The sequence below is a fragment of the Rhinolophus sinicus genome, chromosome 8, assembly GCF_057876585.1.
Source record: "Rhinolophus sinicus isolate RSI-liver-muscle chromosome 8, RSI-T2T, whole genome shotgun sequence".
In the NCBI taxonomy this organism is placed as follows: domain Eukaryota; kingdom Metazoa; phylum Chordata; class Mammalia; order Chiroptera; family Rhinolophidae; genus Rhinolophus; species Rhinolophus sinicus.
Genome location: NC_142508.1, coordinates 16,301,966 through 16,329,870, shown reverse-complemented (window position 1 = coordinate 16,329,870; position 27,905 = coordinate 16,301,966). Strand labels below are relative to the sequence as shown.

The window sequence follows — 27,905 nt, the reverse complement described above, 5'->3', positions numbered from 1 at the left end:
TGCCCTCCATATGCTACATGCCTTCACCATTCAAGTATCAGTGGAAAGTGCACATCAGTTTGAGAAAGCCAAGCAACACAGCATTTTTATGTCTTGTAGTAACTCAATTATAAACACCTACTATGCCCCTACAACACATGTGGCTGAAGGAAAGGCTGATAATCGGAGAGAAAAGGAGGGTAAATGATATGGTGAACATAACCTAGAAGATCAGCGGATTTGATCCCACAAGAATGAGTCAAGCAATAAAAACTTGTGAAAAATATCCTATCAATAACATTTAATTAGAGAAAAGTAGATATTTACTCATTTAACACAAGGACCAAAAAATTTACCATATTCGCAGTGCACCATCTTCCTGAAGTGTAAATTTTTAATAAAGGCAATATTAAAGCATAAGCTGGCCCAAACATTTGTGAAGACAAGTTAACATAAGAAAGATACCCAGAGTATAGTAACCCCCACGAGGCTTAGTATGGGAACAAAACATTTTTTCTTTTTTAATATGTATGCCGAGTCTTTTTACATGTATATTTACTGCATATTGTATTTTTTGACAGTCACTTAAAAAATAAAATATTAAAGATTTGAATTTTTGGACTAACAGCTGCCTTAAGTCCTATAAAAAATGTATTTATTGCTAAAATTTTTCTCCTTATTGTTTTTAATAAACAATATGCAACTGAATAGTCTAACAGTAAAGCAACTGTTATTCACCTGTTCAACTGTTATAACATCCTTAATAACTGTTGAAATAACAGACTTAGGTCTTAACATGTTTTTATATTTAATGTATTTTTATTAAAATATATTTGATATTTTCTTCTAAAATATCATAGCAAACATCTTTAACATGTATCAAAAGCAGTTAAAAGATAGAAATATCCTTTCCTGTGGACATATGACTTAAAAAACAGGAACAACGTTCTGAAAAAGAGCATTTACAAATTATACAAAATGGGTTGCATATATAACACTGACATGCAGTTATTCAGAAGATACTGGTTTTGGTTGTTTCCAGGTGATGGAAGCAGTCAAATAATATGTCAGTCCAGAAAATGCATGCAATTGCTAGCTAGCCTTAGAGATACTGTATACATACATGAGAAAATAAATGTGGAGAGTCAAGCAAAACTTACAAACTTGGTAACTTCTTCTTCTTCAGGTATTTTGAACATACCTAAACAATTTAAGTATAGGTATCATATGATCTTAAAGGGAACTCTTAATATAGTACAATATTATGGGATAGTGAAATAGAGTTATTAAAACCAAAGCAGTCCTTAGCCTCTTAAACAAAGACCCGAATAGTTTAATTCTATCAGCTAAACTTATTCCAAAGGTTGACTTTTTAAACACTAATACTGTCAACCTCTTTCAATAATATTTAAAAATATACATGAACTATACATTACTCAGGAGTTTTTCTCATTTCTTTAAATATGGGCCTTGCACTGATTTGCCAAACACTGGGGAAAGACAGATACAAAAAATAATAGTTTAGCAATTTGCTTGTTTCTTTTTAAGTATTTATATTAAGTAATGTGATTGAAAAATCAATTTTTGTGGGGAAGAATCAGGTAGATGATTCTTATTTGGAAGTTACAATGAAAAAAGGACTCATTTATTTAATTAAGGGGGAACTGCATTGTTTTTGGTAACAACAATCTGAAGGATTGCAGTTTTGTAGGCAACTAAAAAACCTGAAATGCGATAAAAAACTGAGGGCAATGTCTCTTGGTGTAGAAGATATGGGACATATTTACACAAGGAAGTTTTATAAAATCTAATTTTTCATTAAATCTAAAGAATCTGTAACATACACATGTGTCTTAAAACAAAAGAGATGGTGACCAGAGATGCTTCGGTTCAACTTCTGATTCAGTCAAATAAAAGTCCAAATGTTTAGAATGAAATGGCCTACTACTCGCCAAAAATCCACAAAATATTCACACCGGATAGACCAAGATTAACTCTCCTATAAAAAGAAAAAAAAAGTTTTAGTGGAATTGATTGCCAAGCATTGAAGGTCTTTTCTCAAATAACTAAAAGAAGGAATACATATTTAATTGATAACATTTAATGCTATTCTGCAATAAGATATGTTACACGTGGTTTATCGGTGAATTCTAGTAACAGTTAATTTCTTTCTTGTTTAAAACCCAAATTTAGAAAAAAAGGATTTATAGTGTGTTGAAAATTAATTTTTCAGTGGATGCCAAGAACTTCATCAGACAGAGAAAGTTAACAGGGTAATTTTAGCAAGTCAGATCAAAATAAAAGTGTCAATTAAATTTTTTAAAATGGAGGATATAGAGATGATAGGACTCAGAGAATTGTATCTGTGTCACTTGAATTAGGAATTTTCTAATTATTAGAGATGCTTTAGTGGATTTGCATATGGGTATTACTAATATAGCTTAAACCCAACCATATTGTAAGTAACAAAAAAAGTCTACTTCTACTCCAGAGAGTAATATAACTGTACTCAGAGTATGAGGGGAAGAGAAGAAGACTGTAAGGGAGATAAATTACTCATCTAACAAAATAAGAAATCAACCAACAATGTCCAACACTGAGAAATCAAGAGAGAGCTGCATCTCTATTATGTGAAACCATATGCTCCACCTTTCTAATATATATATGTATGACTATTCGTAGCTAGAAATTTTAGAAAAAAATCTGTATTGACTGACACAGAAGAATGTTTAAGATATACCATGAGATTATAAAGCAAATCACAGAGTAATATGTTAAGGGTACAATATATTTTTAAGCAAAATCAACATATTCCCAGAAAGTAGTCTGGAAAAATACACCTGAAACTGTTAACACTGGGTACTTCGAGAGACTGGGAAGAAGAGTGAGAGAAGCCGATGAGAGGGGAATTTTCAATTTCTAGTTTATCACTGCTGTACTGTTTAAATATTTCTATACTGAGCACGCATTATTTTTGTAATTAAAAAAATACAGAAGGATATTTAGATGTTTAGATGCCTCACAAAAGTGCGTTTACTACTTAATCTTTCTTACATTAAACATACAAATGAAACTGATATATAGTTTATAAATTTCTGTTTATATCTTTGCATCTAATGTTTAACAGGACCTTGTCTTTCTCTAGAGCAATGCTGTTCAACAGAAATATAATGTAATGTGAATCACAAATGCAAACCACACACATAATTTTAAATTTTCTAATAAATACCTTTAAAAAGTTAAAGAGAGAAGTAAAAAGAAACAGGTGAAATTAATTTTAATTATATATTTCATTTAATCTAATATATCCAACATGTTATTTCAATATATAATCAATGTACAAACTTATTAATGAGATATTTCACTTGGGTTTTTTTTTTTTTTGGTACCAGGTCTTTGATTTCTAGCCTTTTACACTTACAGCACATCTCAATTTGGGCTAGTTATGTTTCAAATGCTCGATGCCACGTGGTGGCTGCTGTATTGGACAATGTAGCTCTAGAACATACTGGGGGTGCCAACAAAATGTACACACATGACTTGTATTCATCTTTTGTTATCGGTATATCTTGAGTATTACAATTTTAATAGATTTTTTTCCTTTCTTAAAATGTGTATAGTTTTTTGGCACCCTCTGTATATACTCCAGGATAGAACCCTACACAAAACTGAGAAGAGGCATTAGATCAGAACGAGAATGGACTCCAGCTGTTTTTTTACTCCAAGCACTTCCCTTTACATTTTCTTAGCTTCAGGTTACTTAGTCCAGGCAGAGCTGGACCCAGAACCCAGGTTTTCAGACTCCTAGATCTTCTGGTACCAGATTCCTTCAGCATTACCTGGGGTCTGCTTACTTCAAATGTTATTTGATACACTAAAATTTCACATCACCAAAATAACAATACAGAAATTTTAAATTTATTGTACTAGTGTGTGAGCTTCATTACTATGTATTTAGAACAAAGTAAACAACTCCAATTTTGCAATGGTTCCATCCTAGTTAATAATATTACGGAATGGGTACTGACTCGGTCTCTCTTGAAGTGTAAACACTTTGCAGAGGGCTTTGAGTCTGAAATGGCATGGCTTGAATAAAATTAGAATCCAGTTTTGTTTGGATTGGTTTTGAAAGTGGCAAGACCCTGATGCAGATGTCAGAGTTGTTCTTCTAGGGACACAAATTGTAAGACAAACTGTGGTCCCACTGCCTTTTTACCCAATAGGGAAACAGAACTTCGGAGGGATTCATGGACTTGCCCAAGACAGCAGAGCTGGTTAGTGACAGGGTTGATCTAGGACTAGAGGCCAGATTTCTTAGTGCTCAGTCCCTAAATCTTTTTAGTATGTGATACTGCCTTCCGCAGACTCTTAACACAGGAAGAAAAACAGTAAATACATTAAGTACTTGTGTTTCTAAAGTATAAATACCTACCCAAGCATTCCTGACTCTTTGGTCTTTATGATGTAGAGGAACATTAATAATGTATGAAACATGTTATTTCGGCCCTGGAACAAAGACAAAAAAGACAGCAGGGTTTAAACCAAACTGAACAAAAGAGTCAGTCTGATAGGTAAATGGAGATCCTACCAATGCTACTAACTCAGAATTCCATGTAATTCAGACTTTCCCTCATTCACTAAACAAAGTGCTGGGACGAGGGAACACTGTGGTGAATAAGACAGAAAGGATCCATGTAATCAAGGAACTTAAAGTCTAGTAAAAAAAAGCAGGCAGTAAATTCAGAATTACAAGAAGTAATTCTGGAATTAATTTTGTGAAGCGATGAATGTTGAGAGGGGAGGTGGAGGGTTCCACAGGAACACACACGGGCATCTGACCCAGACTGGTAAGGCGGGGAATGCCTTCCCGAGGGAAAGATTTCTAAGTGGAGACCTGACAGATGAGCAGAAAGTAAAAAGACTAGGCAGTTTCCACACGCGGGGAGCCACATTTACGAAGGCCTGGAAGGGAGCTACTCTGAGGCTGGTGCCCCTGTATACTACACACAAAAAGTGCTCTATCCCCAAAATTAACAGCATAAATACATGCATGGGGATTAAAAAACTTTTAATCACACTTCAAAATACGTTACAGTCTATGTTAATAACAATATAAGCAGCATGTTAAATATAAATTTATTTTATCTATAAGGGACTACAAGGCAGTGTTTTGCTAGCCCTAAAATCATACTATTGTATGTAATTTCTAGTCTGTAAACTAGCCCCTAACTTAGATTTTCAATTCACTGATTAACTTGTACATGCTTATTCATTTAGTGTTTTCACTCAAGAATCTGAGGGTATATCTTAAAAGGCAGTGTTTCTTTAAAAAAAAAGCATTTGCATGGGTACTTAGAGGAACTTCAGTGACCCCAACTATTTACACTTACAAAGTTGAAATATTAAACTTGAAAAAAATGAAATTAATATTCTTTCCTGGGAATCTGCTGGATGGAGAACACAATTTATGATTATAGTCAATGTAAAATTTCTTAGTAAAGACGCTGGTAACAGAAATGACTGCAAATGTCATCAGCAGAACTGGTGTTTGCCATCGAGAGTGATGTACCTGGACAGAAGTGTAAATTGGTACAATAACCAGCTTTATAAAGTAGTTTGATAATATATTTTAAAAGATTTGAAAATATTCTGTAACCTAGAATTCCACTTTTGGGCTTTGGGCTAAAGAAATTACTCAAAATGCAGGTAGCTATATAAATAAGGATGAATATTCAGGAGAATATTCAGAATATTATTTATGATAATGAAGAATTAGAAATATCTAAAATGTCCAATAGTAGGGGAATAGCTGTATAAATTATGTTACAATCTTATGATGAAGTTTTTTTGTATAGCCATTAAAAAGTATTTTCATGAAGATTTTTAATGGCACGGAAAATTATATTACAGTTAATTTTTTAAAGGATATAAAACTACATAAATGATTTCAACCCACGAAAAAGTACAGAGAAAATCCAAAATGAAATCTACCAAAAGGCAATACACCAAAATGTTAACAATAGCTACCTCTAAGTAATGGAATAATGAGTGATTTTTCTTTATCTTTATGTGTTTTCAAATTAAGCATATAATACTTGTATAGTGACAAAAAGAGGTGGGAGCTATACACATTTTCCCTAATTTAAAAAGTTTACCTAGTCCATCAATAAGAGAATCTATTTTAAAAATATCATCAAAGCAAGTCATCCCTGACGTTCTATAAGAGCAACTTCTATGTTTAGAAGTACCTTTGGAAGATTGTAAACGTGACGCTGGTAGATTAGCTCGTAATGGGGAGGGTTGACGGCACTCTGATAAATGCAGAAAACATTCTCATTTGTCACATCTGTAAAGGAAATAGGCTACATGAAAAAACAAACGAAACCACTCGATGTATTTCATGTGAAGAGCTCAACTCATTCTTTTAGGCGAGGCTAATACCTGGTTTATTTGGTGTCTGAACAAAGTGCTGAGAAGTAAATGTTTTTCCATCAGGGTATTTAGGATGTGGAGGTAATCTGGAATCAAGGTAGGTGCAGAATACATGCATGATGATCTAAAAACGAGGAAACAGTATTTCAAAGTCAGCGTGAAAATCTATCATGGATGTAGCCCTTTAAAAACATCTGTGTTTATAATGATTCCAATTTTTAAATTTTTCCCTAGAGAGAGAATTAGCAAAAATGCTTTCAAGTGGTTATATTTATAAGATGAAATCTAGAAAATGAAAAGATAAAAGACATTCCTAGTTTTCTGTTAAGTGAATCATTCACACCCAGAGTTAATTAACAGCAGAACCAAGATAAAATACACATACTTTCAATTCTCAATTTGAGTATCAGCAATTAAAACTTCATTTTCACACATTATAGTCACTATAAAAAAATGAAGAACATGATTTTGAAAAACTCTTAAATGCCCCAAAACTTTATACTCTTTGATCTTATAAATCTAATTCTAGGAATCTTTCTTAAAGTCAAAAGACCAAATAAGAAAGAAATATGCATCATGATATTCCTTGCAACATTATTTAAGATGGAAAAATAAAAATCCTTCCCCCAACTACGTTTCTCAGATGTTTAGGTCCAATATAGGAGAATAGTTCAATGACAGACAGTAAGTCATAATGAAAAATACTTAAACATCGCAAAAGTGAAAAAAAGCAGGATACAAAATTTTACATACTGAATGAATACAATTCTGATAAAAACATGAAAAAAAATAGCATGTAAAGAAAAAATATATGAAAATATAAACAGTGGTTGGGTTAAGATGCGGGTACAATTTTAATTTTTTATTTCTACTTTAGTTTCTAAATTCTTTTTAATACTTATTTTCATAATTGAAAAATAAAAGTATAAATCCAGTAACAAAACTAGAGACTTACAGCAGAATCAGTGGGCAAGTCTGTATCCCACTTGCGTCCTTTGAAGTCTCCACCTCTATTCCATCGAAATGAGCTCATACAGCCTCCTTGAGAAAGTTCTATAGCAACAAAGGTGAAATAATAAAAGCTAAGAATACACAAAAAAAGAAGGAAAAAAGGCTAAGAGGTTACAGTAAGAGAAGCATGTCATCTTAAACACCTGATCAAAAGACCCAAACGTAAAGAAATACAAGATATAAAAGATTAATTTAAACATCACCATGAAGAATCAAATAAAGCCAAAATATGAGACAAGACTACGATTCTGGATCCTTTAAGAAGTCAATGTCATGGGGCGAGAAAAGGTGGTAGAACTGTTCTAGACAAAGAGACCAAAGAAAATGAAATAACACATGTAACATGTGAACCTAAGACTTTATCATGGTTAGGGGAATAAAAGGGTCTATAACATTCTTTGGACAATGGAGAAATTTGAATATGAACTGTATATTAGATAATATTACAGAAATAATTTTTAAGGTCTGATAGTTGTGGTAATGTAGGAGAATGCTATTTTTTCAGGAATTCGTGTGCTGAAAAATGATGTCCGCAATGTACTTTCAAATGGCAGAACTAAAAAGTGTGTGTGTGTGTATGTAGAGAGAGAATCAAACGTGGAAAATGCTGATTACTATTTAACCTAGAAGGTCCATACAGGGTTCTGTACTATTTAACTTTTTTGTATATTTGATATATAATAATACTTTATGTATACTTGGTATCTACATATGCACACACACATATTTTTCTTGGATATACAAATACCTTGCTACCTATTAGGCAATCTTGACAAAAAATTGTAACCTGAATTTTCAGGAAATACAGAAAACACTAGATCATGTAAAACTACACCATGGGGACGCATTCAGCAAAATCCACACCATGGAAAACACTACAGGCCAAACAATCCAGTTCTTTCAACAAATTGCAAAAGAAAAAAAGAATGTACGGGAAGCCTATAGCTTACAAGAAACATATATATATCAACCAATCATAACGTCATAATATTTGAATTGCAATTCAAATAAACACAAATAAAAACAAGTAGTTATACATCTTATGAAATGGTTGGAAATTTGTATGTAGACTGTATGTTTCATAATATAAATAAATTATTATAATAAAAAACATTTGGTGTGATAATTATATTATGGTTGTTTTTTAAAGGCCTTATCTTAGAGAGGTATATACGGAGATATCTACAGATGAAGTGATGATACATAGGATTTGCTTCAACTGATACAGGAAGGGAGGAGGTCAATGAGGTTATGGGTGTGGCAAAGGTTGCCCAGGACTGACCAGGTTGAGTATACCATACTGTTGTGTCTAGTTTTATGTATGCTTGAATTCTTCTTATATAAAAAGTTTTTCAAGTCATGATAAATGCTTATTCCTGAACCCCAGACCAAACCAAGGGGAGAGAGGGGGCACCATAACATTTTCAAATTAAGATTTATGATAAATCTAAGGAGTGAAATAATTATTTCTAAAAATTGTTTTAGTGATGAGAACAGTCTACAGAGTTTATCCAAATAAAAGTAGGGAGGCAGAAAGAGAGTGTATAGGAGTATCAGGGAGGCTACATTTCCTGATTTTTAAGTCAGCCTCCTCAGAAGATCACATTTCCCCCTAAATAATCAGAATATAACAGAAATGTAAAAAGCAATATAATGAATGTGACATATAAGAATTGAGAGAAATGAGAATCAACATGCTGAAATTATAAAGAAATCAGAGTGGCATTCTCACTTGAGCCCATTTAGCTCCTATTAAAACTTCCCTATATAGAATAAAATTATTAATTAACATATTCAAGACTAAGTATATTATTTTGACAATTCCTAAGCACATAAAGTATAAAACTCAAAAAGTATACTAAAGTATAAGCTTTAGTCAAGCTATAATTAAATACATATTTATAAAACAAGATCATACTTAGTAACACTTAATTTTTCAAAAATTTTTTTCCTTGTTACCTTTATTTATTAAACCTCAAAGTAGTGAAAAAGCTCTCCTTTTTTCCCCTCTTCAAATCAATAGTTACCTTTGATCCTTTCAAACAAGTACTCCTGATTCGGGGTAAGGTCTAGGTACTGCACGATTGTATTCAGAGTTGGGATGAGAGGTGCTTTGACCAGAGCTGCTTGTTTCAAGCTAGTGATACTAGCCTCTGTTCAAAATAAAACACACAGCACACAGATTATTATTTATGTGGGTCTCTAAGAGAACGTAAAATGCTTTTTCCTCAATAGATGTTGAAGGAACATGTGACAGCGATAACAGTTTATCTTAACAACTTGCATTGTTTACTTTTACCTACAATTTATTTTATCATTTCTGGCAATGTGGCCAGATTTACACACACACACACACTCTCTCTCTCTCTCTCTCTCTCTCTCCAAAAGAAGCAGCGAAATCCATTTTGGAAGATCTATAAACAACTAATACACGATGATATATATAAAAAAGGCATACATATATATACATGTGTGTATACACAGAGAGAGAGAGAGAGAGAGAGAGAGAAAGAGAGAGAGAGAGAGAGCTACCTATAGATATATCTATAAAATATATATATGTATAAAATACAGTACAGCCATAAAAATAATACTGGAGAATACTTAACAAAATAGAAAAGGTGGGGGCAAAAAGCAGGTAACAAAATAGTATGACCCAATTTAATTAGAAATATATTCATATGTATGTACTATATTTCCTCAATGCCTAAATATGCACTTTTCATGTTCTTAAATTATGGTATAACTTATAATTGATATTGTTTTGATATAGATAGTATCATAGTACTTTTCTCTCCACAAATAATAACTGGTTGTGACTAAATTGGTAGTGGTTATATCTGGAAGCAGAATTATGGGTAATATTCTTCTTTGTGTATTTCTGTACTTTCCAAGTTTTCTACTTAAGTGTATGAATATTACTTTTGTAGCCATGAAACAATGTTGTGCTATTTTAAAAAGCACATCACATTGGTAAAATGCTGTGAAAACTACATATTTTTACAACTTAAGAAAGCTCAAAAAGGATAAGCAGATGTTCAAATAACATTACCAAGACACAGAAAGTAACCATTCTAACTTTGGAGTCAGAGAGCTCTGGCCTCAAATCACTGCTCTGTGACACTGGGCCAGTTCTTAACCTCTTAATCTTAGCCCCATCCATAAAATGGGCACTAATAGCTAGCTTCCAAGGTTAATGTAAGGGCTGTGTAAATTACAAATGAAACATTTGGACATTCAATAAATAAGCACTTTAGGGATGTATAATTCTATTCTTAGTCCAGAGAATAAAGTTTGATTAAAAGATACCAAAACAAGTGGAAAGTGCTAATGTACAAACCAAAACACTTAACGTATTTCAAGGAGAAATTTATTTTCTAGAAAGAGCTGGTTGACTACAATATTCCTTCCTTATTTTGAAACCTAATTACTTAACACTAAATAAGGTAACAGTATATACATATTTTAGGCAAAATTATATTATACAGAACCTTATCAGTTTTATTTTTAGCAGATAAGAGAGCTGAAAATAGGTGATCTTTAAATTAGCACTGTTACATATTTTATATGCTTTGTACAACTTTGTAATTAATATCTGATAAGGGGCTTGCATTTAGAATATATAAAGAACACCTACAGCTCAATAATAAAATAATAATTAACTCAATTTAAAAATGGGTAAAGGACATGAAAAGATATTTCTCCTAAGAAGATATACAAATGGCCCATAAGCATATGATAAGATAGTCAACATTATTAGCCATCAGGGAAATGCAAATCAAAACCACAGTGAGATACCATTTCACACCCATTAGGATAAATATAATTTAAAAAACCACAATAACAAGTATTGGGGAGGATGTAGAAATTGGAATCCTCATATATCACTGGTGGGAATATGAAATGGTGCAGCTGCTTTAGAAAAAAGTCTGGCGGTTCCTCTTAAGGTTAAACATGGAGTTACCATACAGCATAGCAGTTCTACACCTAGGTAATACGCAAGAGAAATTAAAACATATGTCCACACAAACACTTGTACACAACAACACAACAGCTCATAGCAGCCATAAAGTGAAAACCACCCAAATGTCAATCAACTGATGAATGGGTAAAGAAAATATGGTATGGTAGAGCCATACAATGGAATATTATTTGGCAATAAAAAGGAACAAAGTACTGATAATGCTACCACATAGATGAACCCTTAAAACATGTTAAGTGAAAGAAGCCAGTCACAAAGGACAATGTATTAGGTTGGTGCGAAGGTAATTGTAGTTTAAAAGGTTAAAAATAATTGCAAAAACCGCAATTACTTTTGCACCAACCTAATATTAGATGATTCCATTTATATGAAATATTCAGAACAGGCCTATCTATAGAGACAGAAAGTAGACTGGTAGTTGCCTTGGGCTGGGGAATGGGTGATGGTGGTGGTGGGAAATGGGATGACTGCTAAAGGGCATGTTGGGTTTCTTTTTTGGGTGATGAAATACTCTAAAATTGACTGGTGATGGCTGCACAACCCAAACTTTTGAACTGTAGACTTTCAATGGATGAACTGTATGGTAAGTAAGTTACATTTCAAAAAAGCTGTTATATAAAAAAACTGTATTATAGATATTTAGCTTTTTTTCTTCATCTCAAGTTTTTTTCTTCACCTCAATATCTAAACTGTATTATAGACATTTAGTTTTTTTTTCTTCACCTTCCTTAACAAAGGAAGTTGTTAAATAGCCCACTACAAGAAGACATTTTTCTCTTCGTAGATTCACTGAAAGTAAGTCAGATGCTGGGCTGTATTTTCACATACCTCCTATTTGCAGCTCTGGACAACCCATTCGTCTCATCTGTGTGCTGACAGACTCAATTTCTTGTACAAGAGGAACTAATATTGTCTCATTGATCCACTAGGAAGAAATGAGGTAAATATTTACACACATAATTCGAAAGTATTTCTCAAACAATTATTCATAAAACACTAAGATTTTTTTTACTGTCTAGAACTTGAATATTAACCGAGTATGTGAAAGAGATGGAAGAAGTAGTTACCTGAAATCTAGAGAGAATTAAGTAAATATGCTAGTGGAACGTAAGTTAACTACGTTATAGCCTGAAATCACATATGCCTATTTTTTCTGAAGAAAATATAAAACTTTCAGTTATATGTTAAGTTTTTCTTACATGGGTCTATGATTATTATACTTAGCTAAAAGGATAATCTTCAGTTTGTTTCTAGGGTAATTATTCACATTTACTCATGTAGCATTTATATTGGTTTGTCATTAGTAAGAATTTTTCAAACTAACATAATTGATTAATTCTCAGCAGGCTCACCAAATTTCCTAACCATGTAGAAAATAGATGATATCTGAAACTGGATTGTGAATATTACCATATTACTTTAGGACTAGGAATTTCAAATGCCACTTTGCATGGCTAATATCAAACTAATTCTGGGAAATGAAAAGACTGTTTAAGGAAATACCCCATCGGGTTTGTTTGTGTGTTACATATTTTGTATGTGTGTGTTTGTGGTAACTTCCACCACTTCTGTTTCCATGCTTCTGTTTCACTATAAAATGAAAGGACGAAAAAAAGTTTCAGATGAAATACTTATGCCTCCAATTCCTTTAAAAAAACACATTTCAGAACACTGTAGCTTAGGGAATTTGGATAAGGGATTGTGTTATATTTCTTCTAAGCTAATACTCCTAATCAAGACTTTATATATATATGCGTATATGTATATACATATATATGCATGTATATGTATATATATATATATATATGTATATATATATATATATATATATATAATTTTTTTTTGAATTTTTGTTAAGTTTATTTAGGCCAAACTGATGACACATGCCAGGGAACAAGCTCTCAAATGTGCCCAAGACTTTGTATTTTAAATATATTAGCATTTAGACAAGTCTATAAGTGGAAAAAAAAAAAGAGTACAGTTCTAGGACTTCATTTCACTCGTTCATTCTTCCAACCTTTATTAAATGCATCTGACTTGCCAGCCATTCTTTGGCTGCAACAAAATCATCTAAGGGGTCTATGAGAGAGATGTAGGCCCTGTTCCCAGAAAGTCTGATTCAGTAGTTCTAGGGTTGGGCTCAAGAATTTTTATTTTTAAAAGCCATTCTGGCTTCTGGTTCAAAAAAGTAGGCTGCCATTTTTCACCATTCCCTCTTGATACCCTATTGAAATTATAGTAAAAGAATTTTTTAAAAAAGGAGTATAAATAATTGCAACCTATCTCTAGAAGATACAGAGTGGATAGATGACAGTTGCAGGATGAAATGGGAAGAAGCTGCAGCCTCTACAGAATCCAAGTGGTGCCACCTGTAGGGGCGGAGGGGCCAACTTGTCCACTAGAATCTGGGTGCACAGGTACCACAGAGCGCGAGAGGAAGAGGCAGGGTTGAAACCAGGGAACTAACTCACTCTGTACATGAACAGTTGGCCTTCCCAACCTCCAGGCCAAAGACAGAGAGGGTTCTACTTTAGAAGAATCAAAGAAATCGATATATTCTGTCGTAGCTTCAAGCACATATTATCTTCTCTCTCTAACTGAAGTTTTTTTAGGGCAAGGACCTCATTTTTGGTTCCCTCACATTTCTAGACACATAATATGCTCTGATATAAAAGCTGTTTGAAAAATAAAATTGAGATGCTGGAAAAGCGATTAAGATCTTAATAACTAAATATATTGTTCCTTTACTCAAATTACGCTAATTTACTAAACATGGAGAGAAAAAAAAAATCCCATATAAATGGACACCATAAAGTAAATGTCATGTTTATCCTTATATATATGTGCCATCCACACTGCACTTTTAATAATTCTGATATCTAATTAACATCTAACTTATATTCCAACAATGTACTTTACATATCAAAAGGCACTTGTGCTGTCCAAAGAGTAATGTAAAACTTACATTTCTGAACTTAGCTGTCCATGAATCCATATGATCAAGAAGTTGTCTATTCATAGTTACTCTCGCCCAAACCTATTAAAAATGTTTAAAATGAATAGTCAGTGAGGAAAACATCTTGCCAGAAATCAGTCATTCCTTCCCCCACCCTCAAAAATATTTGGAATACTCTGGAAAAAAAACTTCACAAACATCAATAATGACTTAATTATTATGCACTAATTTTCTTATTATGTACTAGGTTGCTATTCATGCAGACATATCTTTAAAATTCCTTATGTTGGTATGTTTCAAGAATTCCTCTTGCTTTTAAGAACAAAATTGAAATCTTGCATTTAGTCTTAAACTGGTGAAGTTACAGACTATCAAGTGTTCTGATTCAAATATATTTTAAAAGCAAGCGTCTTATATATATTAAGTACAAATTAATACTTGAGCTACCTTTTTATAAATGAATGAAGAAAAATGTTTTAGGCAGGACACGCAGGTAAACTAGGTGTCCTAAAGATAAAACATACAATATAATTCCATCTTAGGTACACAAAGTTAGACAGGAGCCTGCCCACTGTATAATGTGTGCCAGATTTATGTTCCTAGTTGGTAAAAATGGAGGTTATGGAAAAAAAACTGTTCCAGAAGTGGAAAAGAGTTTCTAACAACCTGTAAATCATAAATATTAAGTCATTTTTATTGTCCATTTACCTCCTCTGCAGCTTGTTTAGAACTGAGATCGGCTTCATCTTTGTTAGCACATGGCGCCTGAGACCTACAGGCAAGCTGATACTGAAACTTCTTTAAAGTTTGTGCATAGTCCCCCACAGAACGACTGTAGTTCCAGAACGTAGGGCTGGTGGAAGGCGAGGTAGAATCTGGGCTCCCTACAATGATTCAGAGTATCAGGGTGTTGTAGAAATTTTGACGTCTAGAGTTAGCGCGCCAACACCGGCGGTCTAAGCGGTCGAGGCAGTGGCAACCAAGGAAGACAAAGCTCAAGGGGCCTCTCTCCTCTCTCCTCCCCAACAGTATCTTTCCTTTAGAGAACATGGACTATTTGCATCAAGAGTTAACATGTCTGAGCAGTATCAAGTTAAGGGCCATATGAACTCTATGTGGTGGAAAGTGTTTATTTTTGTTGTAAAATTAGGCTTGTTTCATTCTCTAAGACTTTCAAATGACTCAGCGAGAAACAAAAGACAAATTTCTTCAGGAAATAAATAGGCTAAGGCAGTTCCCTGCTTGAATGTTTAGCTCTCTGTGAATGGGGTAACTACACCCTCCCACCAGTAAATGACTCCGGGCTAGCAGCTAAACTCAGTCTTCCCTCTGTACTCTGTATTCTAGTCCTAGCCTGCACTAAGTCAGTCCTCTGTTGCATTAAAAGAGACTCTCTCTGCTGATTACACTCCTAAATTTATAAATTTAAATTTAGGAAATGCAAACACTTACATTTAGGGACTTAAACCTATAGTGGCCTCTATCAGACAAATGATCCCATTTTAAGGTCAGAGTTTATCTCTTTTCCCAAACAGAGTTTGAGCTCCTTGAGGGCAGGAAGTATTTGTTTCCCTAGCATCTAGCACAGCTTCTGAGTAAACTGCAAGTTTTTAAAGACAATTGTACTCGTATGATATTTAGGAAATAGTTTTATTTTTTTAGAGTTTAACTGATATCGAAATATCAATTAATACTTCATACCCACACAAAAATCACAAATAGAAACAAGTTTTTAAAAATCTTAGCAGAATTTCTAGGAGAAGTGAGTAATAAAACTGGTTTTCTTACAATGTTAATTTACAGGTACAAAGGATAAGAAATCATGAAAGGAATATGTGGCAATATGTCAATTCACAGCATCAAAACCCTGAAGGTTAGCTAGTGTTATGCTAGTAGCTTAGGTTAATACTAGTATGTTTCATGCTGGCATAAAAATAATTATGTACAGTAAAGAAATATCACACTTGGTATAAAGTTTTCAGGGAGGACTTCTGGCAAAGCTGACTTACAGGAATGAATTAATGTCAAGAAAGCAAGTCTTGGGCGGCCGGATGGCTCAGTTGGTTAGAGCGCAAGCTCTCAACAACAAAGTTGCCAGTTCAATTCCCGCATGCGGTGGTGGGCTGTGCCCCCTGCAACTAAAGACTGAAAATGACTGGTGACTGGACTTGGAGCTGAGCTGCACCCTCCACAACTAGATTGTAGGACAACAACTTGGAGCTGATGGGCCCTGGAGAAACACACTGTTCCCCAATAAATTTTATTAAAAAAAAAAAGAGAGAGAGAGAGAGAAAGCAAGTCTTAAACCAACACAAATGATTTAATAAATAAGGAATAGAAAAGGAAGGTAAAAGACATGGTTATGATAGAGTACAAGGTTATTCTTTTTTGACTAATCATTTTGAGTATTAACTTCAAAAATGATAATCAAGCTTTCCGAGAAAACTTGAACTTGAGAAACATTTCAGGGAAGACTGGCTTTAGAGGACAAAAGTTTTGCATAGATGGTAGAAATAAGGTGACAGAAATAAGTTTTAATATCTGTTGTGCATTAGCCAAAATATATGCAGCAAGCAGTGACAAAAGAGGGCTTCTCTGTAATACTCATGACCACCAACAAAACAGTACAAAACCTGTAGCTGGAGAACTCCAAAGACATAAGAATCAAAGCACAAAGAGATCTGGAATTCTGGCAATATAACAAACCAGGTAACCTGAAAAATCTCCCATTATATGCATCGAAAAATGTTTATTACATGAAACACCTTATTTAAATGGGCAATGAAACTTGCAAAAAAGGTAAGAGGAATAGCCAGTGGCTAGAAATGATGAGGGAATTAAAACTCAGTGGCCTGTGTATATAAGCTGATGCTGTAGGGGCTCTTTATAATTCTGTAAACTTTGGCAAACCTATCAGCTTGTATTTCAGTTCCCAGGTGGGAACTGGAAATGAAGATGTAGGCCCGGGAGAGGTGGAAAGTTGGATTGCAATCCTTCTCATACTCCATCCCTTGTGCCTGGCACAGGGCCAGGAACCTCAAAGGGCCACATTCTCAGCGGATAGGAAAACAATCGGTCCACTGGCACTGGGAGCTAACAAGGAATCTCGTGTGGCTTAGGTTGTTGGGAGATTCATCCAGGATCCTTCAAACCTAAAAATTACTTGTTAGTTCAAAGCCAATGATACTCCTTAGGCACTGAGCAGAGGCAAATACAAAGCTGCTGGGAGGAGACAAGACTTCCATCCAGCCCGCCCAGGATAGAAAAAGCACAGATAAAACTCTACTGAAGATGAGCTTACCATAAAAAAAACAAAAAGAAAAAAAACCCCACAAATCACAATGAAACAAGCCTCAACGCATGAGTCAACAAGACAAAAATGTGAGTGTTTAATCTCCATGAACTTTCAATAACTGAACTATTGGACAAAAACTTTTTAAAAAGTATATTTAAAGTGACTGAGATATGAAAAGGAATTGAAAACAGAAACAAAACAAGATACTATAAAATAAATCAGGCAGATGTCAAAAAAGAACCAAATAAAACTCTGGAAAATAAGAGACAAATTACAAAAACCTCAATGAGTTAAATAGTTTAGACATTGCTAAGAAAGAACCAACCATGAGTCCAAAATGGCTAAAACAAACAAACTGTGGGGTGAGAGGTAAAACAGAAAGTTCTTTACGGAAAATGCCAAACTACTAAATGTAAAAGAAATGAAAGTATTAGAAAGTCTCCATTTTGAAACCACCACTGTATTAACTTACCCGGGATAGGATCATCAATGGATGCTAAAACCATAGGGTGAAAGGCCACTGGGGGAACAAGTCTCAAGGAATCACATTATAGATTTATTAATTATGAAAGGGAAAAGCTATTTTGAAGAAGTCAGATTACCATCACCTTGACCAACTGATCCCATTTAATGTTACCAATAAAAGACAAAATGGTATCATGTTTCCTGATGTGATATGTTGAAAGGAACACACCACCACCTGCTTTCTTGCCAAAAAATAATATGTAAACTGAATCTAATAATGAGAAAATGATCACATAAATCCAAATTTGCGATAAAACTAGCCTGACCTCTTCAAAATGTAAATGTAATAAAAGGCAAAAACAAACAAAAAAGTACAAATGTTCTAGAGTAAAGTAGACAAAAGAAGCACAACTACTGTGTTTTCCCAAAAATAAGACGGGGTCTTATATTAATTTTTGCTCCAAAGGACACATTGGGGCTTATGTTCAGGGGATGTCATCCTGAAAAATCATGCTAGGGCTTATTTTCCGGTTAGGTCTTATTTTCGGGGAAACATGGTAAATACAATATATAATGCTTGACTAGATCCTGTATCAGTAAAAAAAAACAACAACAAAAAACAAAAGCTACAAAGGTCATTATTGTGTCAATTGCAGGAAATGAGAATATGAATAACACTAGTAACTTAAGTATGATAATCATATTGTAGTTAGAAAAGAAAATGTCCTTGTTCTTAGGAGATGTGTGTGAAATATTTAGTGATGAAGTGGTTCTCTATCAAAAAAGTGGGTGTGTGAGAAAGACTGTAAGTGACTGGGTCCTCACTATTGGAGAAAGGAGTTACAAAGAGAGGAGAGGCTGGAATAAACCCAGTATAGGTGAACTAGAATTGGAGGTATCAGTATTAACTCCTGGTTTTTAATATAGTTATATAGTTGACCTTTGAACAATGTAGGGGTTGGGGGCACCACCTGTGCAGTCAAAAATCCATGTATATCTTTTAACTCTGCCAAAACTTAACTACTAATAGTCTATTGTTGACTGGAATCTTTATCGATAATATGAACAGTCGATCAAAACATATTTTGTATATAATATGTAATCTATACTGTATTCTTACAATAAAGTAAGCTATAGGAAGTGATATAAAGAAATTCCTAAGGAAAATATATTTACAGTACTGTATATATTTATTGAAAAGAAATTCACATGTAAGTGGACCTGTGCAGTTCAAACTCGTTGTTTAAGAATCAACAGTATATAGATGTAGATGTGTGTGTATATGTTTGAGTGTGTGTATGTATATACATATACTTTCTAGCTGTCTGCTGAGAGGACCTAGAGTAATGATACCTCATTAATATGGCATATCCAATGCCCAGTTAATTTCTAAATATCATTTTCCACTAAAAGCAACTGTGGCCCCTTGGAGAAACAGATGGACTCCATAGCTGGTTAACCAGGGAAACTACGAAAGGTGTGTGGAATATCTTGTGGTGCCAGAAGGTTAAAAAAAAAAGTGCTCAAAGAATAACAGTGTTGTGTCAAAAGAACACAGAACCCAGAGGATCCCACTAGCCAAATCTGAGACAATCCAACAACCATCAAAATAAATGACATAATTGAAAAGATCCATTTTACAGTAGAACGCCAACAAATAAATATAAAAGGTGCTGCACAACATGAATGAATATACTTAATATCACTGAATTACACGCTGAAAAATGGTTAAAATGATAAATCTTGTGTCTATTTTACAATAAAAGTTTAAACATAAAAGAAATACAGAAGGAATGAGGAATTAGAAAGCCACTATGACAACCAACATAGTGATAATTAATTTTGAAAAGAATCGCAAAAGGATGTTAAAACTAGTACGTCAAAATCTGATGAAGAAGAGATTATTTATACAGTCGCAAAGTAGTGACTCATAAAATACTTATTATTTACAAATTAATGTATATGAAATAATTACCTAAAACCTCTGGGCACAGGAGGATTGTAAGTATAGGGATAAACACAGATGTACCAGGTAAATGCTAATGAAAAGACAATAGCATAGCTGTGTTAATGTCAGACAAAATAGATTTGAAGGCAAAAAGCCTAAGAGATAAAGATAAAAAGAATAACTGACCAGAATGATATGAACAATTCTGAATTTACATGCACTTTACATAATCTCACAGATATTTAGCAAATATGACAAAATTATGAGGAGACAGTCAATGGGAGGCAATCACTAGGAGCTTTTAATACACTTTCTTAGTAACTAATCGATCAAGTGGACAAAAATTAATAAGATAATGTAAGAACACTATCAAGAAGCTTACTAAATGAACAAATATAGAGACCAATATTTAGAGATTATGCATTCTTTTCAATATACCAAGAATCATTAATAAACATTAATTACATAGCAGGCCTAAATGCAACTCTCAAAAAAAAAAACACCCCAAATTAATATGGTACAGATCTGAATCTCAAGGCACAATATAGTAACAATAAAAAAAAGATAACCAAGCCTTTCATTTCATATGATTGGAAATTAAAAGTAACACCAATCACCAATAATACTTCCAAACAATAATAACAATACTTCTAAATAACTCCTATAGGTCAAAGAAGAAATAAAAATGGAAGTCAGAGAAAATCTAGATATGACAAAGACATGCAGAGGGTAAATAGATTGTTCTTTGTGTTATACCCTATAATTCGCAGTATACTTGAAATATTTCAAAATTTAAAAAGAAGAAAAAGCATGTATTGACAAATAACAAGATAATATTGATTTGTTTCTTTGACATTTGGGGCACTTCAGGCAAAATTACATTAAAAATCAATGGACAGATTTAAAGTGACACAAAGAGCCAAGGTCCAATATCTGGCTTCCTCATTGTGGCCTTGCTTTAGCACCTCATGTGCTTTCTGTGAAAGTTCCTAAGGGGGAAAAATCATTACTCTGCTCAATAACCCAATTTGGTTCAAATTGACTTTGTAATAATCAAATCCACCCCAAATAGATTAAGATTTGCTAACATTGTTTCCCAAGGTAAACGAAAGATAAGTTCGAAAATGTTCAGAAAAACAGCAGTACTTCTAGAGGAAATCCATGCTCTGTCTTTCATCCTTCCTGGCCACACTCACCTTCCCAAGGACCACGGGAAAGGAGACAACTATCATTTCAACGAGCTTTGCTATGCACCACTTCAAAAACATTTGATAGCCTTAACTTTTAAATAGAAATGATAACTTACATTATATGAAAAAGCTTTCAATCTTAATGGAGATGAAAGGGTCAAGATTTCTGATAGTCCAGCTACATTTACTTCTTAAATTTGGTGAACTTAATTCTAACGGCATAACATCAAAACAAAACCCTATTTCTCTCCTAAGCCACACCAAGTATATTAATAAAAGGGACTTAAACATTTATGTACAGGTGTAATCAAAGTAATGAAAATAGGTTAAGGATAATGTAAAGTGACATCATATATACGTAATCTAAGTAAAATACATACCTAGCTTAACTCTATGCTGCTTCTCTTCTTCACTTCGAAGAAAAGTATCCAATGTTCGCAGGTCTGTCATGTAGTCTTTTTTGTCAGTAGGGGAGTTATAGACAGTGGGTGAAGAACGGTAGCGAGATCTCAGTCCACTGCTCTCCACTGGGCCCACAGTGGTAGGGTACGGAGAAGAAGGAGAGGGACTATAGCTCGCCAACTATACAAAATAAAATAACTTTATTTTTAATTGGAATTTATTTTTGTTTTGGTTTTTGACTTTCCAAAAGTAACACACCTATCAGAATGACTGAAATCCAGGGCACTGACAACACCAAATGCTGAGGAAGATGTGGAGCGGCAGGAACTCTCATTCATTGTTGGTGGGAATGCAAAATGGCACAGCCACTTTGGTAGACAGTTGGGTGGCATCTTATAAAACTAAACATTTGTACCATCTGATCTAGCAATCGTGCTCCGTGGTATTTATCCAAAGGAGCTGAAACGTATGTCCACACAAAAACCTGTGCACAGATGTTTATAGCGGCTTTATTCATAATTGCCAAAACTTGGAAGCAACTGAGGTGTCCTGTAGTAGGTGAACAGATAAACTGTGGTACATCTGGACAATGTACATCAGTGCTAAAAAGAAATGAGCTATCAAGCCATGAAAAGATATGAAGGCACCTTAAATACATAGTACTGAATGAAAGAAGCCAATCTGAAAAGGCTACATGCAGTACAATTCCAACTGTATGACATTGTGGAAAAGGCAAAACTATGGAGACAGTGAAAAGATCCGTTGTTATCAGGGGTTGGGGTGGGACTGGGGGGTAGGATAAATAGGTGATAAATAGGTGGAGCGCAAGGATGTTTTAGGGCAGTGAAAATACTCTGTATACCATAATGATGGGTGGATACATTTTAAGATGTGATATAACGAACTTATAACTAGGTGTCAGGAAATCTGGGTTATATTCTTGGCTCTTCAGTGGGCGATTTGGGCAAGTGAATTACCCACTGTTCCCCGGTTTTCTCATCGATAAAATGAGGAGTTTCGACTCACTAGGTTTTCAAAGTATCTCCCAATTCTTAAATAATGTGACTGGTCAAGAGAAAAGAGTCATTACCTTATTATATCCACTGATGGGCGAGTATGTCACTCCAGGACTGTAAGAACCACTGCCACCTGATGACAGACCTTGTAGCTGAGGGCTGTATCCAGTTATACAGCCGGTGGTGAACTTGGGGCTGGTACTGGGTGAACGAGATGGGCTATAACTCAACACACTCTGACCCTGAATTGAAGAAGGTGAAGAGGGAGGGACTTGGGTTGCTGCCAGATCGTGTGGAGGAGTAGTCTGTACAACTAGAAGAAAGTAACAAACAAATAAATAGTAAATAAAAAAAATGTGTATGTATAAATAAAATTTCTACGAAAATAGATTTAATGAACTGAATCTTTTTCTTCAGGAAAAGGGAATGTAATAGAGTGACTTGGTTGTTAAGTTACATAAAGTATTGTTACCAAACACACAAATTAGTTGTTTACCATTTTCACAGAATGCAAAATAAATTAGTTTCAATGCAGCAAGTTAGTAATTTAATTTTAACTGTAATAAAATAATGGAACAAACTTTCATGAGGCTGTTGAATGCTAGTTCCATTCAATTTGTGCAAATAGGAATGACAGTCGTTGGTCTTAAAGACTATTGTAGACTTGTTTAATATAGTTGAACCAGATGGCCTAACTCCCTTCCAGCTAAGTCTATGAAAAGGGAAAATTAAATTGAGAAAGATTTATTGCCAACCTTTCCCCCACCTTTGCAAAAGATGTAAAACACTTACCAGCTGTTTTCAACCCTAAAAGTGTTTGCTGTCCAGGGCTAACAACCAGACTGGTTGGTGCCACAGTATATTTGAAATATCTCCAAAAATCAAATAAGGCATTTAGGCTGAAGAGAGATGCAAGGGCGAGCTCTGTAAGAGAACAAAAATTTATTTAAAATAAGGGTGTGTGTGTGTGTTTGTGTGTATGTGTGTATAACAGTTAAAGGGGGGAAACAAAACTCTTCGTACTTTAGCAAATTAACAACAAAATTGAAAACGATCTTCTTATTCCTAATAACAGTTACCATTTAATGAATGTCTATTATGTATAGGCCACTTGCTAGTGAGTTTCAAAATATTATCACTAATCCTTACAACTGGTACAATAAACACTTTCACGTCCATTTTAAAGATCAATCAACAGTTGTAGAGAAGTCAAGAGAGTTTTGTAAGAGACATAACCCAGTTATTAAAGCCATGATTCTAAGTCAGGTATGCAGATTCTACAACTTTTTCCTGCTCTTCTACTTGACACACCACCTCTATCACAGGCTTTAGATTAATGTGTATATTAGACTATGGAATTTACTTTAAGCTGCCATAAAGACTCTTTATGCCCAAGGACTACTAAAGAGCAGAGAGAGGACAGGAAGACACGAAGAGGTTGAGGAACGCATCAATGGAATAGAAATCTGGTTGGTCTTGAAAGGTGAAAAGGTAGAGAAGAAGTAGGGAAGGCATTTCAGAGAGAGTAACAAGTACAAATCTCACCACCCCCAAACTTTACCTTTTTTTTTTTTTTTTTTTACAGAACTTATTATCACCTAGAATGCATTGTTTAATTTGTTCATCTCTTTTACTACAATGTTCCTTCCATGAGGGCAGGGACCTCCTTCCCTTTCTGTTGCATTTCATTTTTGGAACATAGTAGGCACTCAAATATTTGTTGAATGAAGGCATGAATACTAAATTGAACTAAACTGATACAGTTTTTCATTGGTAGTAACTCTAAATCACAGTGAAAATTAATTACTTACCAATATACCAGAGGGGCCAGTATGTCACATTATAATATGAACTAATCAACTTTCCAGTCCTGAAAAAATTAGAAAGGGTTTTCAATTGTCTTAAAAAAATTTTAAAAAAGCAAAACACACACAAAAACCTGTGGCACCAATCGTTGCCCTCTCACATTTTCACTTTTTTTTTGCTAATTAACTTACATTTCAGTATATATCATTCCAGCCATAGATACATTTAGGAGTCCCCAGGCTAAAACAACTTTCCTAGCTTCTGTTTCTTTTCTCATCTTGATGGTTCTGTCAATAAGGGAAGCACTAAGGTTTGGATCCCCTTGCATCTAGTCAAAAACAAAAAGTACAAGAATCAATCAAAAGAAACTACTCCATTTAAGAAATCACACTTGTGTCCTTTAGAATGGTAACTAAAAACTGCACACATTTTCCCTCATCTTTAAACTATCTTTCCAATTTTTTTTTACATTTTAATATTAGTACATGAAAAGGGAACCCTAAATTATAAATTCATTGGCATCATATTGTAATCAACAGAGAAGTGGTGGGTGACTTCAGCAAATAATTTAATACTTCCAATAAATAAAAATGTCTTCTTTTGTCATTTAAGGGTTGGTAGTTATGTCTGCAATTACTCTGTATTGTGTTTTAGGATATGTCGCAAGGACTAATTTATGAAACTCGAAATACTAAGTTTTGGGGGAAAACATTCCATTTACGCTATAAGCCATTAAAGACTCTCCTCCTGACGGCCTTGTGCAGAAACCATTAACTGCCTACGATCTCAAACAGTTCTGCACTCGGACCCAAGCACGCCAGAGAACTCCGTTTTGTGTTTTTGGTAAAGTGTAAGGATTTGCGTTTTAGAAGGGCGAGTACCCACGGTGTGAAGGGGCTGAGAGCGAGGGGGAAGAAGCGTGCATTCCGTTTTGGTCTACACTGGGGTATTTCCTTTGTCTTGTTAGGCCTCATGTCTTGCAGACAAGTTGTAAGATTTGTTGTAGCTACACGGAGTTGCAGCCCGTAGAGCACAGAGCACTGCCCTTCCCGCCACCAGCCGGGGTCCAAGTCCCCGGTCCGGGGAGCTTCCCTCCCCGGCTCTCCCAGTACAAACTTCAGCATCCCCTATGGCTTCTTTCCTCCGCTCCACTACGGGGGGCGGGACGCCTGCCCACAGCCCCCTGTGGCTGAACCCTCTGCAGATCCGCAGGCGCGGAACGCTGACAGCCCGCCTGGATTCCGCGTGCAGGAAGCACAAAAGTGACCCCCAAAACGCACCATGATCTTCGGCCGGAAGCCGCTGGCTCGCGCCACTCTCTACTGCACATGCGCGAGGCCAATCGCTAGGGCGAAAGCGACAGGCTTCCGAGTCTACAGTTACCGGAAAAACCGGCTATTTCTTCTCGCGAGAAGAGGAGGGTGGAGGAGTGGCGGGCACTAGGAACGTTACCAAGGAGACAGCTTTAGGATTTATGGCTGTGCTGCGGGGAGAAAACTGAGCTGCAAAAATTCAGACCAGGTTCTGAACCCGCAGTAAAAAGTAATAACTATAACAAGCTGAATTTCTATGTATTAATATAATTTGAGCTTCCTTAGGACATTTATGTACCCACATTTTAAAGCCGATTTTATTAAGCAGGGTGGCTAATCTTAGGATACAGTATGTGGTAATGTGTCCAGACACCATTAGCAATGACAGAGCATTTCTCACACCTGTGTTAAAAAAAAAAATCAAGTATTCTGACCCGATATTATTTTTTAAATATCCGTGTAATGAGGGTGAAGCAGTAACAAGAAAAACCAAAATGTGTTCAAGTTGCTAGTGGTTTTGAGGTTTTAAAACAAACCCAATCTTTACTTTCCCTGAATTTTGGGGGGAAGAATTTCTAATCCCGAGGAAAGGTTCATCATGGAGTTTAGATTGGTTGTATTTAACAACTACAAACGCTTACCCTGCCACGGAGCCCATGCAGGGATGTGAAACCTCTGGTTACTGCCTGGAGGAGCTCAGCCCCAGGGAAGGCCGGCAGGTCATTAGTGGGGCAGGGGAGGTGGGGCGCAGTGAGCACGGTGGGCTCAGCTCCCGCCACCCCGAGAGCTCCCTGGAGGAGGCTACACAGGTCTAAGGCAAACAGCAAGCAACGGCCAAGATGCGCAGGGCCTGGGGACTTGCCCTCGGGTATGCAGGGAAGTGTGCCCCTAATAAAAACATCATACACGCGTTTTTATGTTTAGATTGCCTTAGCAGCAATGGTGTTTCCCTTCTAGTTTTAGCTTTAGAGATAAACGACTTGAAAATTGTTCAAAGTGAAAGGGTTCAATGTACAAGTTGAGGATATCAGGTTCCTACCACTCCATGTCTGACTCTTTCCTAAGAAGAAATTGTATAGATTTGATGTAATGCACAACAGACACGTTGATATTTTTCCTCTTAATGTGATCTATAAATTAGTATGCATTTATTGAAAGCTTAAAAAGGAACACTACTGCTACCAAAATTAGATTTATCTTTGGCATTATGTATTCGATTGCTAGAGTTGCCATAACAAAATACCACAGACTGGGTGGCTTAAACAATAGAAATTAATTTTTTCACAGTTTTGGAGGTTGAAAATCTAAGATCAAGTTTCCAGGGAGCAGGATTGGCTTTTTCTAAGGCTTGTCTCTTTTGGCTTGAAGATGGCTGCCTTCTCTCTGTGTCCTCACATCGCTTTCTTTTTCTGTGCTTGCACATTCCTGGTGTCTCTTCCTTGTCTTGCAAGGTCACTGGTCATATTGGATTGGTTTCCCCATCCTTGTGACCTCATTTAACTTTAATTACCTTTTCAAAGGCCCTGTCTCTAATTATAGTCAAATTGAGGGATAGGGCTTCAACATATGAATTTTGGGGGACAAAGTTCAGTCTGTAACACATTAGAACTGTGTATGTTAATTTACAATGATATGAGACATATAAAGGAGACTGAAAAAAATGAATACTTCAGGCGTATATTTTGAAGACATTAAAATACTGCCTTGAAGGAAAATACAGTACAGTTGATCCTTGAAGAACACAGGGGCATCAACTCCTGCACAGTAGAAAATCCCAGTATAACTTTGACTCCTCCAAAACTTAACTACCTTTGGTATCCGTGGGGATTTGGTCCCAGGACTCCCAGGGATAACCCAGTCCTCTGATGCTCAAGTCCCCTGGATAAAATGGTGTAAATCAATGCATACAGTCGGCTCTGCATCCTTGGGCTCCCAAATGTGGATCAAAAACAGTACAGATATTTATTGAGAAAAATCCTAGTACATGTGGACCTGTGCAGTTCAAACTGATATTGTTTGACGGTCTACTATAGATACCTATTTCAGGGGAAAAAAAGATTAAGGCAGAACGCCCTATATTGAGTTATGGGGGAAAGACCATAAACTTTCA

The 27,905-nt window shown here is 35.1% G+C and overlaps 1 protein-coding gene across 3 annotated transcripts; it reads right to left on the bottom strand.

Annotated features, from left to right (window-relative positions):
- Nucleotides 1-253: 253 nt before the first annotated feature.
- On the bottom strand, nucleotides 254-25,866 carry TMEM209 (transmembrane protein 209). 3 transcript variants are annotated; one of them, XM_019751254.3, is made up of 15 exons: nucleotides 25,763-25,866; nucleotides 24,674-24,810; nucleotides 24,488-24,546; nucleotides 23,469-23,600; nucleotides 22,751-22,989; nucleotides 21,639-21,840; nucleotides 15,069-15,244; nucleotides 14,370-14,441; nucleotides 12,233-12,329; nucleotides 9,450-9,575; nucleotides 7,367-7,464; nucleotides 6,421-6,535; nucleotides 6,228-6,325; nucleotides 4,412-4,485; nucleotides 254-1,978 (listed from the first exon to the last, which is right to left on the bottom strand). In XM_019751254.3, exons 1-15 carry the CDS (start codon nucleotides 25,763-25,765, stop codon nucleotides 1,924-1,926), a joined length of 1,683 nt encoding a protein of 560 aa, XP_019606813.2. In that variant the 5' UTR covers nucleotides 25,766-25,866; the 3' UTR covers nucleotides 254-1,923. The 3 variants fall into 3 exon arrangements, with proteins under 3 accessions (XP_019606813.2, XP_088656044.1, XP_088656045.1); XM_088799918.1 differs by having other exon boundaries at nucleotides 777-1,978; nucleotides 25,599-25,777; XM_088799919.1 differs by lacking the exon at nucleotides 25,763-25,866 and adding an exon at nucleotides 25,368-25,476 and having other exon boundaries at nucleotides 1,780-1,978.
- Between the last annotated feature and the right edge of the window lie 2,039 nt (nucleotides 25,867-27,905).